At 44.5% G+C, this 22,187-nt stretch overlaps 1 protein-coding gene across 1 annotated transcript in view; it reads right to left on the bottom strand.

Annotated features, from left to right (window-relative positions):
• Positions 1-443: 443 nt before the first annotated feature.
• The window catches only part of USP31 (ubiquitin specific peptidase 31), a 165,119-nt gene continuing 143,375 nt past the window's right edge, over positions 444-22,187 (bottom strand). The window contains exons 14-15 of the mRNA XM_077450182.1: positions 21,254-21,406; positions 444-5,430 (exon numbers count right to left, since the gene is read on the bottom strand). Of these exons, the coding sequence (XP_077306308.1) occupies positions 4,013-5,430; positions 21,254-21,406 (1,571 nt within the window). The 3' untranslated portion in view covers positions 444-4,012. The remainder of the gene's footprint in view (positions 5,431-21,253; positions 21,407-22,187) is intronic.

Below are 22,187 nucleotides of genomic sequence, written 5' to 3'. Positions count from 1 at the left end.
TCTACTGCATTGATCTTTAAAAACCAAACTTCATGGAAAAAATAGTAAATAAATAGCAATTTAGGGTCAAATCCCTTGATAGGTACGAGCCGACCATATACCAGCAGAGACCATCGACCAGATGGTTTACTTTCATATTTCCCAGATTTTTTTTCTAGAGAATGCAATTTTTCTTCCCTGGTTTAAAAAGGGAAACTTTAGTCCCGTGTGATTTGTTTTACACCTATATGAAAACACATCAGCCCTTTAGAGCTAATGTTTTAAACCTTGTTTTACTGTGTCATTTGTAAACACATCTATGCAAGTGCACCGATTTGTGTTCATTATATACGCTGGCTGGACTACCAGTACCAGTTTTTGCAACAAGTTCTATTATACCTCTATTTAGGGTGAAACATGGTACTAAGCATACAGACTCCTATGCAAAAATAAAAAAATTCATATTTTTGCAGGGGAAAAAGTGCAATTTATTTTCCTTAGAATGGAGTTAGCATTTAAGTCTGTTGATCAGCTCTGACTGAAAATAGACAATCCAAATGCATCCAAAAACATCAAAGGATGTGTGGACATAATCCTTCAGAAATTTTCATCTGAACAATTGATATCAGCTCTGAAAAGCAGTATGGCAACAGAGAACTGAACGATCATTCCAAATACGGATATTTGTCAAATTTTTTAATGTTTACTAGGCTTAACACGTGTCATGAGGTTGTGGTAGTAATCTAATACCAGTGGATTCCCTATAGCAAACTGAAGTTCTAGTCAAGACTAAATCTGGGTATCAAAATAATTTACATTGACTTGTTTTGCTAGGCAATCATCTAATACAGAGGAATACTTATCTTAAATGAAATCTACAGCACTGCATACACTTTCATTTTACATCGGCATTGTAACAGCAATACAATCATTTTTGAAAAATTTCCTGTTCATGTTGCGAGTGACTGAAAGGACTATATATCCCATGGTACTATGCTTCCTGTAAGCTGTGATTCCTTTACCGACTCCAGCTCCTGAAACTCTTCCCTTTCACACCTTTGTAGTTCAGAAGGTGGGCTCTATGAAATATGTGACACAGCAGCGCCTACCCACAAGGCATAGTGAATATAAGTCACAGAATTCAAGGTAGTAAAGGTGTAAAGAGTGAATGTCCGCACACATTCTGGTATTGGTAAGCAGAGAAAAAAAAAATCTACAGCTGCTACAAGACTACAGAGTAAGGCAAGTATTCCTCTGCATTAGATCATCAGCTGTAAAAAACGAGAACTATATTTCTAAGCTAAAGAAGGGGCCACAAGGTATTTAATTCATGCCCAAAGTTTTGCTTTAAAAGTGGAGTTCTACCCCAAAATTAACTTCTGCTTTAAGTGCTGGTGACCCCCTGACATGCCACATTTGGCATGTAATTTTTTTGGGGGGGCGGTTACACAGCTTTCACAGGCACCCAGCTCCCACTTCCTCCCCTGGTGCCAGACGATCACCCACTCCCCCTCCAATCTTCTGGGACACGCCACAGGTCTCAGAAGATTGCCAGCCATTCACAGTGCGCAACGGGGCTCACGCCCACAGTTAGAATGCCGGAGCTGCGGAGAGGAGGGCGAGGGGAGCAAAGCTTTGTGCACCCACATCGCTGGACCGTGAGACAAGCTAGCCTCCGATTATTAAAAGTCAGCAGCTACACTTTTTGTAGCCGACAACTTTTAAATGAGTGGAACTCCACTTTAAGCAAAGATACTAATCAAGGTTTCTGCTATACATGTCACTACTGGAGAAACATTTACAAATATGGGTAAAAAAATAAAATAAATCAAAACAAGGATTAATAACCTAGTAAAAAATGTGAAAGTCATACCAGAAATGTCAGGCAAACATTATAATATATACTTGAGCTTCCTAATCACAGACTATAGTTTCCCATTAAAAGTATGACCATACACAATGTTTTTCCATGTTAATTGCAATACACATGGTGGGGAGAGTTTACATAGGAGCTGAGTACGATTGCCCTCTGCTGCTTTTGTTGCAATGGAGACTTGATTACAATTGTGCATTTCTTCTATTTTGCAAGTTGCGTTTGTACATGTTAAAGCTAGGTAGGTTTGCTCAGCATTTGTTTTAGATGTGGAAGTTCAGATAAAATACTGGTGCCAAATTACATAACATGCAACTGATTACTGAACAGAATTTACAACAGCAGAGATTTTGTACATCATGACTGTACTTTGGGATATTTTGCAAGGTTGCAGTCTGCAAAACTCTTTGCAATGGCGGCAACTGGCTGTTGTGAACCGCACCCCATTAATCTAAACAGAAGGTACAAGATTTGTACACGTCCACGAAAGGTCCTAATGACAATATGCATTCCCACCTGCGATAAATAGAAACTGGTCCACAAAACAATCAGTTGCAAACAGTAAACACCCTCCATGTTCTAATCACCCCACCATATTACTGTAATTAAATAAGTAGGGTGTACACACTCCCTCAAACAGGAATTTCCAATGTACATTAAGCGTTCTTCTACCAGTATCCCATGCACTCGATATCACGGGTTTGTTAACCTATGGACTAACAGAAACAATGCTAAAATCTCTCCTGCATGAAACATATTTGCTGTACATGACAAGGGTAACAGGCTCAGTCTTTATGGTTTAGGATTGTGGCTCGTCAGACCTATCACATTTAGGTAAAGCCATTTCTCAGTTCCTTAACAGTTCCCTTTACTGAAGTCAAACATGACTTGGGAGGAAATACAGCACTAAACACTTGGGTGGTGCAGGGGACAGACCGCAAGGATTATTGACTTAATCCACCCATTAAAAGCTATAATGTCCCAGCAAATTAAACAACGTTGACTATATGCCAAACGTTAAATTTTGCCTATACACAGAAATATAGCACATATTTCAAACTCAGGCTGCAGTTTTACAGCAGCCATCAGTCTTACAAGAGAGCTACTATTAAAAGGTTTATAAAAGCAGATGTGGAGCTCATTAAAGCCTAGGACTTTCTGGTACAAGGGAGCCGCTGTAGATATTCAACTCTTACTGTCTTTTGGAGCTTTACCAGGTTGTATAAAAAAATAAAAATAAAAAGGAGCATGCGAATTAGGATGTATGGACTGTAGATTACATGAGAGAAGGTATCCATTCAGATGGGAGAAATACTGGGTTTGAGCTGGAGGAAATAAGTAATTGGCATTAGGAACTGAGCAGGGATACAATGCTTTTCAAACACTGTTTAGGGTTTTGGATGAACTTCTGTACATGGACATAATAGCAGAAGGCTGCTTGTTGCGATATTCAGTACTAAATTACAGATGGTGATAGGTGAATTTAGTAGACCAACAAAAGCCAAGAGTATTCTACAGTACAGACCACTTTGGCCATGACATGAGCATATGAATGGAGGAGAGCTAGAGGCTGTGGTGGAGTGGAAATAAGCTTTGTAGCCTTCAGGAAAAAAGAAACGATGTGGAGATGCCCTTTGCACGTGCATAGGACACCACAAAAAAAATAAAAAACGCAATGTCATCCTTCGCTTGAGAAGTAAACTAACCTTTATCCTACCCTCCACTGTACTGAAGTCATAGCCAGGCTTTGGTAAGGAGGAGGAGAGAAAAAGCAGCATTCGGTTGGCAGAAGTGAAAAGTATCCCCACCTCCCCCACCCTAAAATCCCTCGAGTTAAAACAAGCAGGCAGGTTTTAGCAGGGCTGGCTGAGGACAGAGTTCATTTGCCAAAGAAGCATTCTGAGCAATCATCTCACCCACCAGTAAAATAAATTCCTTAAACACAAGTAAACTCTCATGCTGCAAGCTTAGCTGGGAAAATCAAGAACGAGACCCCTCAACCCCACAAAGTAAAAATTAAAAAAATAAAATAAAACAAATCAAAAAACAAAATAAAATTTTAAAAGTGCATACATTCTGAACAACAGCTGTAAGCAGGGACAGCTCTCCTGCATTCACCTCCAGTCAGGACATATGGTACAGCTGTCCCCGCACCCTTTATCACTGAGCTTTAGGCGATGGCTTAGTTGAAGAAGGGAACTTTTTTAGGTATCTATCAGAAGTCTTTTTAGCACAAGGAGATGACTGGGTTCGATTTTCATCTGGGGAAGACTTGGCTTTGTGTTGAGGTAAGACAGAATGCTTTTTTGGGTTTGGGGCAACCTCCTTGGTTGGCGAGGCTGGCAAGTTGTCAGTTTTCTCCTGGCTTAAACTCTTGGTTGTCGTAGGTTTCTTGGACAGTATGTTGGTTTTTCCCAAATCTGCTGACCGTCTGGTTTCTTTTTGCCTTAGAGCAGATTTAAAGAAGCTCAGCCCTTTATCCTCTGACTTGCTGTCCCGTTTGAGACCAGAACGAGCTGTACTTTGAGAAGTGCGAAGGCTAGCCATAGAGGAACTACGCACTGTTCGATTGTCTGCTGGAGAATCGCTGCTCTTGGGTTGTGCAGTACGGGTAGTGCTACTGCTAGGTTTTACTGCAGAGGCCTTGTCTGAGCCCAAGCTTACCTTAGACGCCTCTCTGCTAAGAGTCTTTTCTGGTGCTCGATGTTTGCTGGATGTGCTTGACACTGAGGAGCTCTTAGAAGTTGGGGCAGGTTTCTTCTGTGCCGGAGAGGAGATGTTGCTAGGGGTGGAACTCGACGTTCTTTGCCTCTGTTGACACACAGGTGTGGAAGCTTCCTGCGGTTTCCCAGAGTCTTTCCGCAGTTGTGTGGATGAACGACGTGTGGGGGTTTTAACTTCACACCTTTCGCTTCTTTTTGTTTTTGTTGTTGGTTTTCCGTTGCTGCTTGCTGCCACTGAGGTGGTTGTAGAAGAGTCCTTCTCTGTTGCTCGTGTTGTTTTACCCTGCTCTGTGGTTGTTTTACTGGTAACAGGCTTATTACTATGTACTTCCTCAATTTGTGGTGAACTTTCCTTTACCGGGGAGGAATTAACAGAATCGCTTTGATCCACAAAGGCGATATGATTATTATTATCTATAGGATCCAGTAGTGGGTTCCTGCCCACTAGCTCAGCTGCACTCTTTCCAGATGGCTCAGCTGGTACAGCTTTTTTCACCACTGGTTCAGGCTGTGCACCACCTTCTGCTAATGCCAAGGGAGCCCGGGTTGAGGTCCGATACTCACGTTTCACATTTTCAAGGTGTTCGTGGAAGCTGCCAGACAGATTTCGAAGGCTTCCAAAACAAGATGTTGACACGTGGTCATCAGCCTCACCGATTTTACCGAGTGAAGAACCATGTATGGGGGAATCTGATGTGTGGCGGCAGGAAGTGGCTGCCCGCAGATGCAGTTTGGCCGCTAATGACCATGATGGTCTAAATCCATTTTCATTGGAGACCAGGGGACTGGTAACTGAAGACCGGCCAGAGCTTTGACGCTGCACACTTCTTACAAATGGACGCGAGGAGAAGCCACCTATAGTGGAACAGAAAACAGAAATCAATCTAAAAACCTTAATGCTTTCTGCTTGTGCATAAACATACACTTGCAAACAATTGAACTAGTATTTTTTTTTTCTGTACACAGAACCTACTATCTTCTCCCAATGCCCTAAGTTGATCCATTTGGTATACAGGATGGCTTTGTCATGCCACGCAGAACTTTACAAACTAAACTTTTTTGTATTAAACTTTTCCAATCAGATCTCAGCTCTTTTGTGCCTTTGGGCTTTTCCACTGAGGCTGATGAATTTTTGCGGATGCCAACACAACACTGCTCTTTGTGGTAACAATATGATTGTGTTCTACATCCTTCATACAGAACAGACTACGTTCAATGAAGCACTGGTATCTATAACTAATTTAAAGTTTAACTAAAGGCAATTTGTTTTTTTGGTTTTGGCTAGAGTAGAGATGATTTAGAAAATCTGTCAGTTTTTTATTGCACTCTGTGCTCCCATTAGGTAGATTCACTCTCTCCATTTGTCCTGTATACAGTTATTAAAAGTAAGGCTCTCATTACATCTTGGCTTCCCAGATCGCGGGTAGAACCGCTGCGATTCTGCCCACGATCCCGAATGACGTCAAATCGCAGGACGCCCGTGCGATCCCCCTCACTTCCAATGGCACAACGTCATGCGATTTTGCCACGATTGTCACCCGACGAATGGCGGCAAAATCACGCAAACAGAATCGTGGGACGCCTGTTGCCCAAAAGAAGTTTTTGGGCGACATGCGTCCTGTGATTCTGTTTGCACGAGTTTACCGCGATTTGTCAGGCAACAATCGTGGAAAAATTGCACCGTGATTGGGGTGCCATTGGAAGTGAGGGAGATCACATGGGCATGCCACGATTTGTCATCATTTGGAATCAAGGCGATTCTGCCCACGATCCAGAATGCCAAGATGTGAACAGAGCCTAAAAGAAAATCCCAAATTGTGGGTTGACAACAGAATACCAAGAGTGGAAATGTTCCAATAGGGACATTCATTCAGATGACCCTGGTGAAGCAACACACAAGCAGGATTGCTCTTTATAAGCAACCATAAGCGGTACATAGACAATAGATATCCAAACAGATTAAAAAAAAAAAAAAAAAAAAAAAAAAAAGAAGTACACAAAATAAAAGGAAAAAAATAACATGAAAAGGAAAAAATAGGATTTTTATAACAGCTTACCTGTAAAATCCTTTTCTTTGAGGCAAATCAAGGGACACAAGAGCCATAGTAGTTACTATGTGGGTTAAAGTCCACCTTCAGGTGATGGACACTGACACGCTCTAAATTAAAAAGTGCAGTCCCTATATAACCCCTTTCACTGGTAGGAGTACCTCAGATTTGTAGCAAAGCAATACAGGTGTACACCAAATAAAGGGAGAGACCTCTGTGTCACGTGATGTACCTCAAAGAAAAGGATTTTACAGGTAAGCCGTTATAAAAATACTATTTTGTTATCGTACATAACGGGACACCGAGCCTTAGTAGTTACTATGTGTGATATCACAATGCCAACTGAAGGGAGGGAGACACAACAGAAGTAAGGCACCAAGAGACTAGACTACTCATACTGCAGCCTGCAGTACACTGCGCCCAAAGGCAATATCCTCATGATCTTTTACATCTACTTGATATAATCTGGTAAATGTATGGACTGAAGACCAAGTTGCGGCCTTACAGATCTGAGTCATGGAGGCTTGGTGATGCACTGCCCAAGAAGCACCAACAGCCCTGCGCTTTAATATGAAAAGGAGGAATTTTCCTCTTTAAACCATAAGCTTGAACAATCACTTGATGAATCCATTTAGAAATGGTAGATTTTGATGCTGCCTGTCCTCTTTTAGGACCGTCTGGCCAAACCAAGCATGTTTTATGACTCTGAGCGGTCACTTTCAAATAGACCTTGACCGCTCGCACCGCATCAAGAGAATGTACCCTTCCACAGAATGAGGTTCTGGAAAAAATTAAGGCAGAACAATATCCTGATTTAAATGAAAAACCGTGAGTACCTGCGGTAGGAATTCAGGAGGAGGATACAACCTCATCCTTATGAATAAACCAATATGGCTCTTTACAAGAAAGAGCAGCCAACTCCTATACTCTTCCTACAGAAGATATGGCAACCAAGAAAATAATTTTTCCTCGTCAAGAGGACCACGGGAATATCTTGTATTGGCTCAAAGGCTGCTTCTGTAATGCCGACAGGACTAAATTTAAGTCCCAAGGGTTCAGGGATGACCTAACTGGAGGATTAATCCACATTACCCGTGAATCAAGTTGTGAACCAGACAGTGTGAAGCAAGTGGTCATTGGGGGGGGGGAGGGGGGACACTGATAAGGCTGACATCTGGCGTTAGATAGTATTACCAATGAACCTGGCCTTGAGTACTATCTGTAGGAATTCAAGGATCCCAACTATGACGCATTCCCTGGGGTGCCAACCCCTGGATTCACACCAGGAGACATATGCTTTCCAGATTCTATAGTATATGACTCTGGAGGCCGGCTTCCTAGCATTAACCAAAGTAGAAACTACTGAAGCCAACAGCACACAATCTTTCAGAATGTGGTTCTCCATAGCCAAACCGCCAAATTTAGCGTTTGCAAGGTAGAATGGAATACCAGACCTTTGCGAGAGAAGGTCTGGTCATAACGATAGCGTCCGGGAGGTCCCCTACCGCCATTTTTATGATCTCGGCAAACCACGATCTCCTGGGCCACACTGGAGCCACAAGAATCAACTCTTTCCCTTTTTTTCTTGATCCTGCGAGAAGATGCAGAAGCAGCAGAAAAGGGAACGCATAGATCAGTGAAAAGCTGATCCCACAGAAAAAAAACCAAGGCATCTGTTACGTATGCCCTCGGATCCCTTGTCCTTGACACAAAGTTGTCGATCTTGTTGTTGAACCTGGACACAAACAGATCCACGTCTGGAACTCCCCATTTTTGGCATAGTGACAGAAAGATGATGGGGTGAAGGGACCATTCTCCCAGGAACAATTGTTGGCGACTCAAGTAGTCTGTCTGCCAATTCTCTATCCCTGGAATGAAAATTGCTGATAGGGAAGGAATGTTGTTTTCCCAAGATAGAACATGATTCATCTCTCTCTGGGCTGCACTTCTTGTGCCTCCTAGGTGATATAGGCCACAGCTGTGGCATTGGATCCTTACAGGACAATTCCGTAGTCTGAGCGACCAGGCCTCCAGGGCCAGGTGTACTGCCCAAAATCGAGAATATTGATGGGAAAGGTCTTCTCTGATTTGGACCATTTCCCATGGACAGACGCTTCTTCCAGGACTGCTCCCCAGCCCAGAAGGCTGGCATCTGTTACCACCTTCCAGGTAAATTGGTAGAAAGGATTTTCCTTGTTGAAGATTCTTGGATATCAACCAATTGAGGCTCTGACGCACTTTGGGGGATAAACGCATTGGAAAGTCCAGAGGTTGGACCTTCTTGTTGCAAGTTGAAAGGATACTGTTTTGCAGCAGTCTTGAATGAAACTGCGCATAAGGAACGACCTTGAAAGCAGCCACCATCTTTCCCAACAATTTTATGCAAAGTCGAACAGAGGGATTCTTCTTCATTTTAATTGAATCGGTTCCCTTATGAAACTGATCCTTTCCTGGGGCAAAAACACCCTCTTCTGAGCTGTATCTATGATCAGCTCCAAGTACTGCAATCTCCTCAATGGTTTTAAGGAGGATTTCTCTAGGTTGAGAATCCAACCTAGGTATTCCAGGTAGCTGACTGCAGTGAGTAAGCCTTGGTTTTAAGCGGGCTACCGATTAATCTATTAAGAGTAGATCGTCTAAGAAGGCTGATATTGTTATACCTTGAGCCCTTAACCTGGCTAAAGGAGGAGGCAGGACCTTTGTAAACACTTGAGGTGCAGTAGATAGCCCGAAGGCAGAACTACAAACTGGAAATGAAGATTTTCTACCTCAAAGTGTGGACATTTCTGGTGAACGGGGAAAAATCAGCACATGGAGAAAAGCATTCTTGATGTCAATTGATGCCAGAAGTTCTCCCCCTTGTAGGATGGAGACTACTGATTGGGCGAGATTACTGATCGGGTTGACTCCATGCGAAAAGAACGGATATTCAAAATCCGGTTTAGCCCTTTGAGATCTAAAATGGGTACGACATCCCCATTTGGTTTTGGAACCCGTGAAAAGGTTTGAAAAAAATCCTAATCCTTGCTCTTCCAAGGGGACCACCAATATCACTCAGACTAGAAATGATCCAAAGCTAGAAAGAGGCTTTTTTTTCCACTGGATCTCTGGGAACGTTTGATCTGAGAAAACAAGGAGATGGGAACAATCGGAACTCTAGTCTGTAACCTAGAGATATTAAGGAAGCCACCCATCTGTCTTGACATTGTTCCTGCCAGACCCTTAAAAACTGTAGAAGCCTTTCTCCCACTTGAGCAAGCAGGGGCACCCTTTCATAAGGCTTTAGTATTTTGTTTTGTGGGTTTCCTCTCCCAGGTCCTCTTTTGACCCTGGGGTTTATCTCTTGAAATCTGACGGTAGAGGCCGTCACGAGTGCCCGGAGGCTGATGCCCCTGGCACTGGAGAAGAAGCACGTTTAAAAGAAAAATTCTTAAACGTCTTCTTAAATGGTAATAGGGAACTTTTCCTATTAGAAACTATTTGCATATACTTATCCAGATTGTCTCCAAAATAACCATTCACCATAAAAAAGGGAAACTGGCCAAGAGCTTTTTGCTTGGCGCTTCGGCTGACCAATTTTTCAACCATAGGATTCTATGCACATGTACCAGCCTTAGCATGAGCCGTGAGGCCTGGGGAATAGAATCTTTCAGAGAGTCTACTGTAAAACACAACGCTTCCGACATCCTGCGCCCGTTGATCAGGAATAACTGAGTACCTCTATAAACTGGTCCTTTAAGGCCTGAGATACTCCGATTGCTGCCAGTGCAGGTTGAATGACTTAGCATGCAAGGGAAATATAGTTTTTAAAAAGGAACTCCAACTTCTTATCTGTTGGACCCTTTAGCATATGAGCATTGTCTACTGGACAAGTCAAGTTTTTGTTTACAGAAGATATAGCAGAGTTAATTGCTGGAATTGCCCATTTCTTATAAAACTTTTCCTCCATAGAATAAGGTATTAAAAACGTTTTCAGAGGAAAAAAAAAAAAAAAAAAAAAAAACTTTATTTGGGTGCTCCCACTCAGAATACATAAGCTTTTTTTAGCCATGAATGGATAGGAAAAGCATTGACAGATTGGGGAGGCTTTAGTGAACCCAAACTAGAAGTAGGCTTTTGGGATTTTTACTGCCAGTAACGCAGTCAATGTGGAGCGGACCAATTTAGTGAGAGATTGTACCAAAACCTTTCCTGCGAACCTGATACTTCCTCATCAGGCTCTTCGGAAGAGGAGACATCAGCCTTTTCCTGGTCCTTGAGAGAAATAGTCATCTCTCGCACTTTGTTCCTCAGCAAGAGGGTCCTGAGCAATGGATGGGGGCCTGTTACGCTGAGTTCCACTCTGGGATGCGGTTAAAGCATCAAACCTTTGCTTCAAGCTTAAAAAGTTTGAAGAAAAAACCTCCTTCATAATATACACAGGGGCTTCAGTGTTAAGAGCAGCTGCAACACCAGCCCCTCCTGATGGCTCACTCTGACCAGCCATATTCCTCTCAGGGGAGGATGCCATCTTTACTGAGATGGATCTAGGGTTCTGTGTGACTGTAGAAGTCTTTCAAGAGCCCCTTATTGAGGTGTTTTTCACCCCCCTTCTGACCATAGCCCGATGCACAAAGCAGAGGTACTACCAGAAGGAATGCATCCACTGCTTGAGCAATAGTCCAGCTCTGTCACCGCTATTAATGCTCAGCCTGATGCAGTTGTAAATGTGTCAAAGGAATGCCTGTGCCACCAAACCTCTTCTATGCCACCTTTGCTCTTGTCCCTCCTGCAGCATGTAACAGCACAAATGGTACCTTTTTAAAACATAACTCCCGCGCTGGACATTGGAGGATGCCAACGCCGTGCTAAGCTCCCCCACCCCCTACAGCCCTTCCCTTTTTTTTTTTTTTTTTAAAGTGCTCTTTTCCGTGCGAGTGAGGGCTCCTGATCTTATGGGGGTCGGGGTTTACAGGGAGGAAGGCGGAATGGGGGGGGGGGGGGAGGTCTGGAAGCCGCTGAGCGGTGTGCCGTTCATGCCGTTTAAAAAAATAAATAAAATAATTCTGTGGCGCTCTTTCCGAGAAGATGGGAAGAAAAAAAAAAAACAGCACAAGGGGGCGTCTGGTGGGGAGAGGGAACCCCCAGATTTATCAGAGGTCAGAGGAAGGACTGCTGCTTGGGAAGAGGAAGGAGGAACTGCTGCTGAGATGGTAAGTGCTCAATACAGCCCCCAGTGGTAACACATAGGCATGACAACACTTAATTTATAGGAGATAGTCATAAGAAAATAAATAAAAAAAAATTCTTAGAAAACTCCACTTCCCTTTCCCATCGCGGGGTTTTCTGTAGTAAACCAACAGACCCAATCTTCACCCTTTACAGTGGGTTCTGTTAAAGGGGTTGTAAAGGTAAATGTTTTTTCACCTTAATGCATTCTATGCATTAAGGTGAAAAAACATCTGACACTGCCGGCGCTCCCAGTCCCCCCGTTTTACTTACCTGACACCTCCACAAACCCGCGCTCACCCCCGCCGTCCTCTTCGCCGCTCAGCCTGGCCGCTGATTGGCTGGAGTAGATGGATTGAAATAAGCGCAGCCATTGGCTTGCGCTGCTGTCAATCCCATCCAATGATGCAGCGTGCTGGGGCGGGGCTGTGTGATACAGCGAGCGGCAATAGCCGCCGTCTGTATCACGGGAGAGCACCCGTAGGTGCTTCTCACCATGCGAAGGAGCTCGCATGAACACGAGAAGTACCTGCGGGAGGAAGCAGAAAGCCGCCGAGGGACCCCAGAAGAGCAGGTTCGGGGCCACTCTGTGCAAAACGAGCTGCACAGTGGAGGTAAGTATAACGTTTGTCATTTTAAAAAAATAAAATTTTTTACTTTACAATGCCTTTAAACCTTCAGGAGCTGGGGATCCTCAAGGAATCCTGGACCTCTAATAGCACAACCACCAGTAAAAACGTTATGGCCTTAATACCAAAACGTACTGGATCCCGGGGTCCAGTTCTCTAAAGAGAAGCGTTACAGGCAAGACCTAGTTTCTTCAGGATAAGAGGCCCGGGTACCATGAATTTGGCCAAAAAGACACTTTGAATGGATTCGGCTGCATGGCTAGCCCCAGCAAGGATTGCTCCAGTGGAGCTCAGTATAGCACATCTTTATTTGCGACCAACGCCTTAGGCACTGGCGAAAAAAACTGAGGCACTCCCACCAATGGGAGGGGTTATATATAGGGAGTGCACTTTTTAATTTAGGGCATGCCAGTGTCCATCATCTGAAGGTGGCCTTTAACCCAAATAGTAACTACTATGGCTCTGTGTCCTGTGATGTACGATAAGAAATAGGATTTTTAATACAGCTTACCTGTAAAATCCTTTTCTTAGAGTACATCACGGGACACAGGGCAGCCATAGTAATTACTATGTGGGTTATATGCCACCTATAGCTTAATGGACATGGGCACACCCAAAGACAGGAAGTCCCCCTCTATATAACCTCTCCTTCACAGAAAGCACATCAGTTTTGTAGCAAAGCAATGTATATTCCAGCAAGAGGGGAGAGACATCTGTGTCCAGTGGCGTACTCCAAGAAAAAGATTTTACAGGTAAGCTGTATTAAAAATCCTATTTTCTTTATTTTACATCACGGAACACAGAGCAGCCATAGTAGATACTATGTGGGATGTCCCAAAGCAATGCCCCTGAGAAGAGGTAGACACCATCATAGAAACTGCCACCAAAGGAGGACCTACTCTGCTATTTGTAATACGCTGAGGCCAAAAGGCAGCATCTTCTACGTGATTGACATTGACCTGTTAAAAACCCTATAGATGTATATACAAAAAGACCAAATAGTGGTCTTGTACGCCTGGGCCACTGACACCTGATGATGGATGGCCCAAGATACTGCCACACCTGGTAGGGAATCTCTGCAAGGACAGTCAAGATCAATTCAAGTCCAAAGGACACAAGAATGGCCTGACAGGTGGAAAAAACTGGATAGGGATGAACTCTGACCCTTAATGGTACTTAAAGGCAAAACTCAGGTTTCTGCCTGCTAAAGATGGAACAAACCACCTCAGAGACTGCCCTAAGTTTTACTGGCCTGAGATACTCTCAAAACCCAGCAACCTCAGATGCCTTCCTCACCCGGTTAGGGAAAGCCTACAGCATCTGGTATCCCCTGGCAGTCTCCCATGTACCATGTATGAGTGTGTGTGTATACATATTAAACCTTTTGTACTATGTGCATTATTGTTATGTATTGTCGCACTTCATATGCCAACTAAATATACTTTCTAATTATCTCATCCCCACAAATCAATAGCCTCATTTAAAGTCCCACCTTCCCTATTTTTGTACCTGAACCAGGCATGAGGCACAGACTGCGCGCTTCATTTAAAGTCCCAAACTCCCCCCCCCCCCCCCCGCCCCCATTATTCTAACCATGCATCCTTGTGCAACCATGATCATGTATCTTTAGCAAGGGTGCGTTTCCCGCAATCATGTGTTTCAGATAGTTTGTAAGCAAGCACCTGCTTAACTGCAGTTAGCCCCATACCAGACCTGCAGGATTAAGCAAGCACAATTGCACTATACTGGAGATGCAACGCCTTAAAAATGCATCCATTAGATCATTCCAGGAATTGAAGGATTTATATGATTTACCTAAACAAGCATTCTATAGCTATCTGCAGATCCGCCATTTCGCCCAATCTTTTACACCGACCCTACAATTCTCCCCTTTAACTGAGTTTGAAAAGGTATGCCTGGAGGGCTCGTCTCCGAAGGGCATGATCTCACGTACATACCAAATTTTAATAGCGGATTCCTCCCTGACGGGTCCGCGGCACGCGTATATGGATAAATGGGACAGGGACTTGGGGGAGGCTGTGCCCTTGGAGACGTGGAAGCGGGTCTGGTCACGTGCAGCTAAAAGCTCAGTTTGCACTTTATATAAGGAAAATCAATACAAGGTTATGCTGCATTGGTATCAAACTCCGTCCCTGCTCCATTCTATTTACCCCACCGCGGACTCCCGCTGTTGGCGCTGCCGTAGTGCAGTCGGGACGCTGTTCCATATTTACTGGACTTGTCCTCGAGTTGTGCCCTATTGGGAAATGGTTAGGGCCTTATTATATACCATTTTTGAAGCACAAATACCGTTAGACCCCAAGCTGTTCCTCCTGGGCCTTCCTCCTGCTACGTTCTCCCGATCCTCCCAACTCCTGTTAGCCCATGTGCTGACGGCTTAATTGCCCTTAAATGGAAGAAACAGGAGATCCCTTCACTAGTTGAGTTACACACTAGAATTAGAGACGTCAGGCGTATGGAATATCTTACAGCTTCCCTAAATAACACGCTTGACAAACATGACAAGGTTTGGGATCTTTGGGATAAGATGGAGGCTTCCGCCTTCTGAGGGTGGAGGGGGAGGGGGCGTGGGGTTGGTGGGTCGTAGAGGCGTCCTTTGCTTTACTTTTCTTTCTTTTACTTCCCTTTTCATTTCTTTCTTCTTCTTTATCTACTCTACACCTTTTCTCTCCCATTCTTGGGCTGTTCGCACGATTCTCCGTGTTCTTGTTCGCCTTTCCTATTTTCCTTCTCTTTGAGCTCCCTTCCTTTTTTTTTTTTTTGGTCACAGACAGGTTTGTTTACTTGACCGGTGGCAGGCTGCTGGAATCTAACTCTCCCGGTAACTGAGTGTCATTGTACTGAAATGCATGAGTTGATGCAATGTTGTATTCTTTGCCTTTGCTTACTGTGGTCTGTGACCGCTTACTTTTATTGCTTGTGCCTTATTATTCCTTCCTTGATTTCTTTGTTTCACTTGAAATTTCAATAAAGTGTCAGTTTTCAAAAAAAAAATGCATCCATGCTCACGTTTTCCCAAGCGTCTATATTTAAACAAGATTGCAAGCATGTATACTACGCTGCACCTGCTTATAGAGAAGTCAACACTTTAAGGTGAACTGCTCCCAGGGGTGTTTTAGCTTACAGTTGTACAATCCTCCCGGATAAGCAGTAAATATGCAGCATATAATCATGACTTGTCTTCACATAGTTCTTCCATAGTAAAGTACTTACATTTTGTTAGTATCCTTAGGCTGCTGCTATGTCTCCAGAGGCCTACTGAACCTGTTACCACATGGCATGGCCACCTTTCCACTTCCTGTCTATATAAAAATAGGCCATACTGAGTGAGCCTGCGCCCTCTAGTGGCTGGAGGAGAAACAGCAGCTCACATAAGCAAGAGTACATAGCAGAATTAAACAGCATACTGCTCCTAGTGACCACCAGGAGAATAGACAGTCGGATCTCTCCATTTTTTTTATTTTTAAAAAGAGAGACTGCAAACAAATGCAGACTTACCATTCCTGCTGCAGGACTCTGAACATAACAGGAGTCCGATCTTCACCCATCACAGCGAGCTTGGTCATAAAAGACCTTCAGGGACTGGGTCCCCCTCAGTGTGGGGTCCACTCCCCTGGACCTGTATAGCACCCTGCAGGAAAGCACCTTGGTCAGAACACACACTGCATAGGGTTCCATTACACAGGGTCCAGAGCCGTAAGGCTGCATTACAGGCAAACCTTGAGGAATCTTTTCTCCTTCCAATGAGGCGCGGGTACCATCCATTTTGGCTGACGGCTTTTTCAAATGGATCCGATTGAAGTCCATGATTCCTAATAGAACCGTCCAGACCTCCAAGTATGCTCCAAGAGCACATGTAATCCATGACCATCACATTGAGGACACTGGGGGGGAAAAAATTGGATTTTTGCACTCACTGTAAAATCCATTTCTCGTTCGGACACAGCGCTTCCTTAATCTTGACCATTGTGTTATAATTCGCCTCTGCAGGAGTAGGACTAGGCAGAAAAAAATCAACCAAAAAAAAAAAAAAAACACCTGGCTATGCCCATGGGCTGTCCTCAGTCAGTATATAACCCCCTCCCTGCTCTAGGTATTCAGTTTAGTAGCAAGCAGCAATAGAAGTATCAAAAATTCCAAAGAAGGGTGGGTTCTGTGTCCGTCGAACTCAGAGAAATAGATTTCACGGCGAGTACAAAAATCCAATTTTCTCGTTTGTTCATTGACGGACACAGTGCCTCCCTAATCTTGACCATTGGGGCATCCAAAAGCAGTGGCAAAGAAAAATGAGGCGTGGGCAAAATAACCCAAGGCTAACCACAAGAGCCCTAACCGAGCCCCATCTGAAATGAAAAAATTTTGAAAGGGGAAGAAAAAAAAAAAAAAAAAAAAAAAAAAAACCATACCCCTTATGAGGGAATCCCCCCTGAAAACAGCAGCTTGCAAAATCTTGCAGCCAAAAGAAGCATTCACAGATGCCAAAATATCTACTTTATAGAATTTAGTGAAGGTATGCACTGACAACCAAGTGGCCGCCTTGCAAACCTGTGATACCGAAACTTGATGACGGAAGGCACAAGAATTACTAAGTGCCCGAGTAGAATGCTCCGTGACAGGGAGAGGAGGAACCCAACCCTTAATAGAATAGACCTGATTTACAGTCTGTCTGATCCAACTGGAGATGGTAGCCGAAGAAGCAGCCAGCCCTTTCCTTGGTCCTTGTGTAAACAAAAAAAGGGAGTCTGACCTCCGGAAGGACTCAGTGGATTCCAGATACACCCGAATCGCATTAACCACATCCAAGGTATGCAAAGCAAATTTCTTGGGATGAGAAGGCTTGGGACAAAAGGATGGCAAACACAATGTCCTCATTCAAATGGGATGAAGAGACAACCTTGGGCAAAAATGACGGACAGGGACGAAGAACTACTTTATCCCTATGGAATACTAAATAGGGACTATGACAGGATAATGCCGCCAACTCAGAAGCCCTGCGGGCCGAGGTAATAGCCACCTTCTGGGACAATGTAGGTAAGGGAATCTCATGAATATTCTCGAATGGAGGTTTCTGGATAACCGATAGGACCAAGTTTAAATCCCATGGCAGAGCCACATGCTGGACCCCTTGAATGCAGGTATGAACTAGAGAGTTAGTGGCTAGGGGTCGCTGAAAGAAGACTGCTAAGGCAGACACCTGGCCCTTGATGGTGCTCAAAGCAAACTTCTGCTTAATGCCCTGTTGAAGAATGGCTCGGATGTTAGCCTAAGAAAAGAATTGAGGATGAATGCCAATCGACTCACACCAAGAAATGTACGCTTTCCACGTACAATGGTATCTCTCACTAGAAGTCTTTCTCGCCTTCAACATAGTAGGGATCACTGATCCTGACAGACCTCTATCTGTCAGTACCTGGCTTTCAATGGATAGGCCATTAAAACCAGTTATTGTAAAGCAGGATGGAAGCTCAGCCCTCGGTACAACTGGTTCTCTTTTAGAGGTAGCTTGCAAGGGACATTTACGGCCACCGGAAGACTTTCGTCCTTGGTCCTTCATAGGCACAGCAGAAGAGGAAGGGGTTGGCCCCGCAGTGAAACTAGGACGACTGGGGCGTCTAAAAGAGGATCTTGCGAGATTGCAACGAGCCTCAGTTACTTACGTTGAACTGAACCTGCTGAAGGGGCCAACGTTAAAGAAAAACGACTAACCTGGTCAGCATTCACTCTAGAGTCAGACCCAGGTAGCCCAATTTCCTGGACAGGGCTAGAGGGGACCTTGGGTAGTTCGGACATCACCGAACCTTTACAGAAATTATACCCACACAAGGAGACACAGGGCACCCTGAAGTGTGCAAATTGTCCCCCTTCTTTGGTACCCCCAAAAGGTTCAATTCGTGGACCTTCTTGAAGCTCACGAAGGAGGTCCATGAATCTGGAAACCAGAAAAGATGTCCCCCACCCCAGCAATAGATGAGGGCAGACCTTCATGGTCTTTGCCCACACGCTACTTCCACCCTGGATACAAATGACTCAAGGACTGCTGTCAGCGCAACCACCATGAGGGGGATCAGTGGGTTAGATGAGACCCTGAGGCTCCATAAGGAAGAAGAGGCTGTAGTAAAAAAGGAACCTTGGCACCACCAAGGGACACCCCAATGGCCAGGGTACCTATCAGCAGAGAGGGAGATTATACAAGGACCCCCAAAGACACACCCTACCAAAACGGAGGAGCACCGCAATTCAGACCCAGCAACACCAATGTCGGCATCCATTTCATATATCCCGGAACAGGAAGAGAAGCATAGGGAGGGAGGAAGAGGAGCAGCTCTGGCATCGCCACAAGGTTCTGGCTGTCTCTAGCATCTCACTAGACCATCATGACATCGGCTACACAAACGTGGCTGCCAGCCGGGGACAGACCAGACCAGTCGCCGTGACCTCATCAGCTACTCAAACATGGCCACCAGCCGGAGATCAGCAAGACCAAGATTAAATGGCCGCCATGTCGTCAGACCACCCAAAATGGCCGCCGGCTGTTTGACATGCTGAAACATGCTGCCTTCAACATTGCTGCACCCTCTGCAAGGGGACCCCCTTCCAAAAAGGTACTGTACTCCACCAGGCAGGGTTAACATTCAAGGGGACACCCCTGTGCTCTCTGCACTGGGACCCCCACACTGCACACACAGCAGGGCATGCACCTAGGGGGTCTCTGCTGCACCGGAATCCTCCCCATACCCCCAGGGCAGGACACACACCACCCAGAAGGGAAATGACAGAAGAGAATTCCAGGGGAATCCGTTGACTGCCCTGGGACTCGCACTAATCTGTAGGGGGGGGGGGGGGGAAGCGTAGTTTAACCAGGGGACTTTAGGATGCGAGGAGGGATCCTGCATGCAGGTCTGACAACCCCTGGAGGGTACCTGCGTCCACCCCAAACCACACAAAGGTGGAACTGTACCAAAGTGGGGGGATGTGGGCCAAGGGACTGATGCGACTCAAACCAGAGCCCATTCGTATGCGACCCTGCAAGATGTTTAACTTGCGGACCAGCCTCCATCCGTTGAGGCTATGTCGTGGCCGGCCTAGTGCGTAGCTGCGGTCTGCACATGCTCGCTGGCTGGACTTGGGAGACCACTGGATCTAGATTATCCAGCCCATAGCCCAGACAGGCAGTTGACTGCAGATCTCCCAGGAGAAAATGCATTGAAAAAAAGACAAAAAGTTAAAAAACTTTGCCAAGACCAAAAGATCTCAGCAAGGAGCTAGGACCTTACTCCTGACTAGGCAGACATAAACTGAATACCAGCAGGGAGGGGGTTATATACTGACTGAGGACAGCCCATGGGCGTAGCCAGGTTTTTTTTTGTTCTGCCTAGTCCTACTCCTGCAGAGGCAATATAACCCAATAGTCAAGATCAAGAAGGCCCTACGTCCATCGATGAACGAAAGAGAAACTGATGTGCTTCCTCTGACAGAGGGGTTATATAGAGGGGAACTTCCTGTCTTTGGGTGTGCCAGTGTCCATCCACCTATAGGCGGCGTATAACCCACATAGTTATTACTATGGCTGCTCTGTGTCCCGTGATGTACGATAAAGAAAATTAATAATTATGAGGGAAGACCTATATAATTGCAGTCTTACAAATAGTTAGCCGTTGGTATAATTAGAAAACATCCACATAACCATTATCAACACTCCAACCATGGTTGCCAGATTTTGTCATATTTCCAGGGGCAATTTCTATTAATATATGTCAATTTATACAAAGTCAATACCCCATCAATGGTAGAGTCCCAAGAGGATAATTGGAGCAGGGGAGGGGGAAGTCCACTTGAAGAGTATTTCCTTTTTCCCATAATACAGTAAGAGATCAATAGTTTTGTGTATCTAGGTCTCTGCTCATCATCATGTATGCCCAGTAACACTAATTCTGGAGTACGGGGGAGAGACAGTTGTAAATGTGTGTTGATAAGATCAAAAACTTCCATTCAGAACTGTCACCCATGGGCATGTCCAAAACCTATGAAATTAAGTACCCTCATCAGAGACAGAGTACAAACAGAAGACCCCCGTGGAAAGATACTGTGCAACCTCTGTGGCGTAAAAAATACTCTATGTTGAAACTTGGTTTGAATTCATGGAACCTGGAACAATCCTCAAAGCATTCCTCCCAGACTTCCCTATCAAAAGCTGGTATATCCGCATGCCAATATTCCCACAGCCTATCCATCTTAGGAGATTCTACACTAAACAGGGCCATATAAAGTGTAGACCGGGGTTTTGTCATTGCGTCCTGCGCTAGAAGCTCTTTGTTTCCACTATGGGCAGGACTGGGAACTGGGAGTGAACCACAATCTATAATTGATTGTGGGGCAATCAAAGTCTCTAAAGGGTAACAGTATCAGTTACATTTTAAAGCCTGCATCAAAATAGATATTTCAGTTTCATGTAAATGGTGATATGACCTTTCTCTAGGAGACTTGATGTCTCTGCAAGTCTGCTTGGCCATGATGTCTCTAAGTCCGTAACTACAGTTCACCCACCTGCATCACAAGCAGCTCTTTTTTTTGTGTGCGTTCCAGAGATGCCCAGAAGTGCTTAGACTTTGCCTGTTCCTGTGTGAGAAGCTAATTAGCTTGAGTCAGACATAGGACATCTTGCTTGTGTACTCCTAAAGGCGGCTAGTAGATTATTCAGATCACTAGTGTCCTGTGACAGAAGTTCAAATTTTACGTGGACTAACCCTTAATCTACAAGGTTATTTGCCTCACCATCATCTTCACTTCTCTCCCCCGTCAGCTCCACAGACTCTGCCAGTGATGCCAGAGAGGTGCGTCTAGAAGATGCCGCAGAGGCAATACTGGGCTGTTTGCTCCCCGGGAGCCTGGAAACCCAGTGATCACAAAGTGATGAGCTTGTGGAACCTGTAGAGCACAAAAAAGGACACCATCAGCATTACAATACTCAAACAAAAGTCCCTGCAAAGTTCCTTTATAATAAAATCACTGAGCACTATTCAAAATTAAAGTTTTACTACAACATAAAGAAAAGATCTGGTGATCCTGCCAATGAATTCCTTCTTCCTCCAGAGGATTCAACACTACAGCATTTCCATTCTCAGCAGCCGTAACAGAGCTGCATAATCTACCATAATCTGTAGGTGGATCCCCTAATGACATGCATGCTTACAAAACACATAGGGAGGAGCCTCGCATGCATGCAGTCGCCACGCCGCTGTTTCATAGGTTGGGATCGGTGGCCATTGCTGCAAGTTTGGCCGTTTGTGCTTTTTATATTCAGATGTAAATCCTTCATTTTAAATTATATGCTATACATTTTATAATAAACTATTACACTGTGAACCCTTTTTTCGGGCTTTGTGTGGTGAGCAACCTACTGACCAGGTTTTGGTGTGAGGGGCCATTATCTCTGTGGAAGAGCCACTGGGTGATTGCCGGGAACCCTCAAATGTTGTTTTGATGTAATGCAGTTTACTAATGGAATTCTGGTGAGTGCATATTGGTGAAGGAAAAAGCACTGGAGTCACTTTTTGCAGGTAAGCACTATTGTCACTATATGTTTGAGAACACCTGGGAATATACCTTTATTGGATGATTTCAATACACTTTGGACATGTTTTGCACTTAGGACTTGTTTTGGACTTTGATTATATATTAAGAGGTTGTGTGATGAAATATGGTCACA

The sequence above is a fragment of the Lithobates pipiens genome, unplaced genomic scaffold (assembly GCF_037356315.1).
Source record: "Lithobates pipiens isolate NorthernLeopardFrog02 unplaced genomic scaffold, aLitPip1_a1.2 Scaffold_22, whole genome shotgun sequence".
NCBI classification, from domain to species: Eukaryota; Metazoa; Chordata; class Amphibia; order Anura; family Ranidae; genus Lithobates; species Lithobates pipiens.
This window is presented reverse-complemented; position numbering and strand designations above follow the sequence as displayed.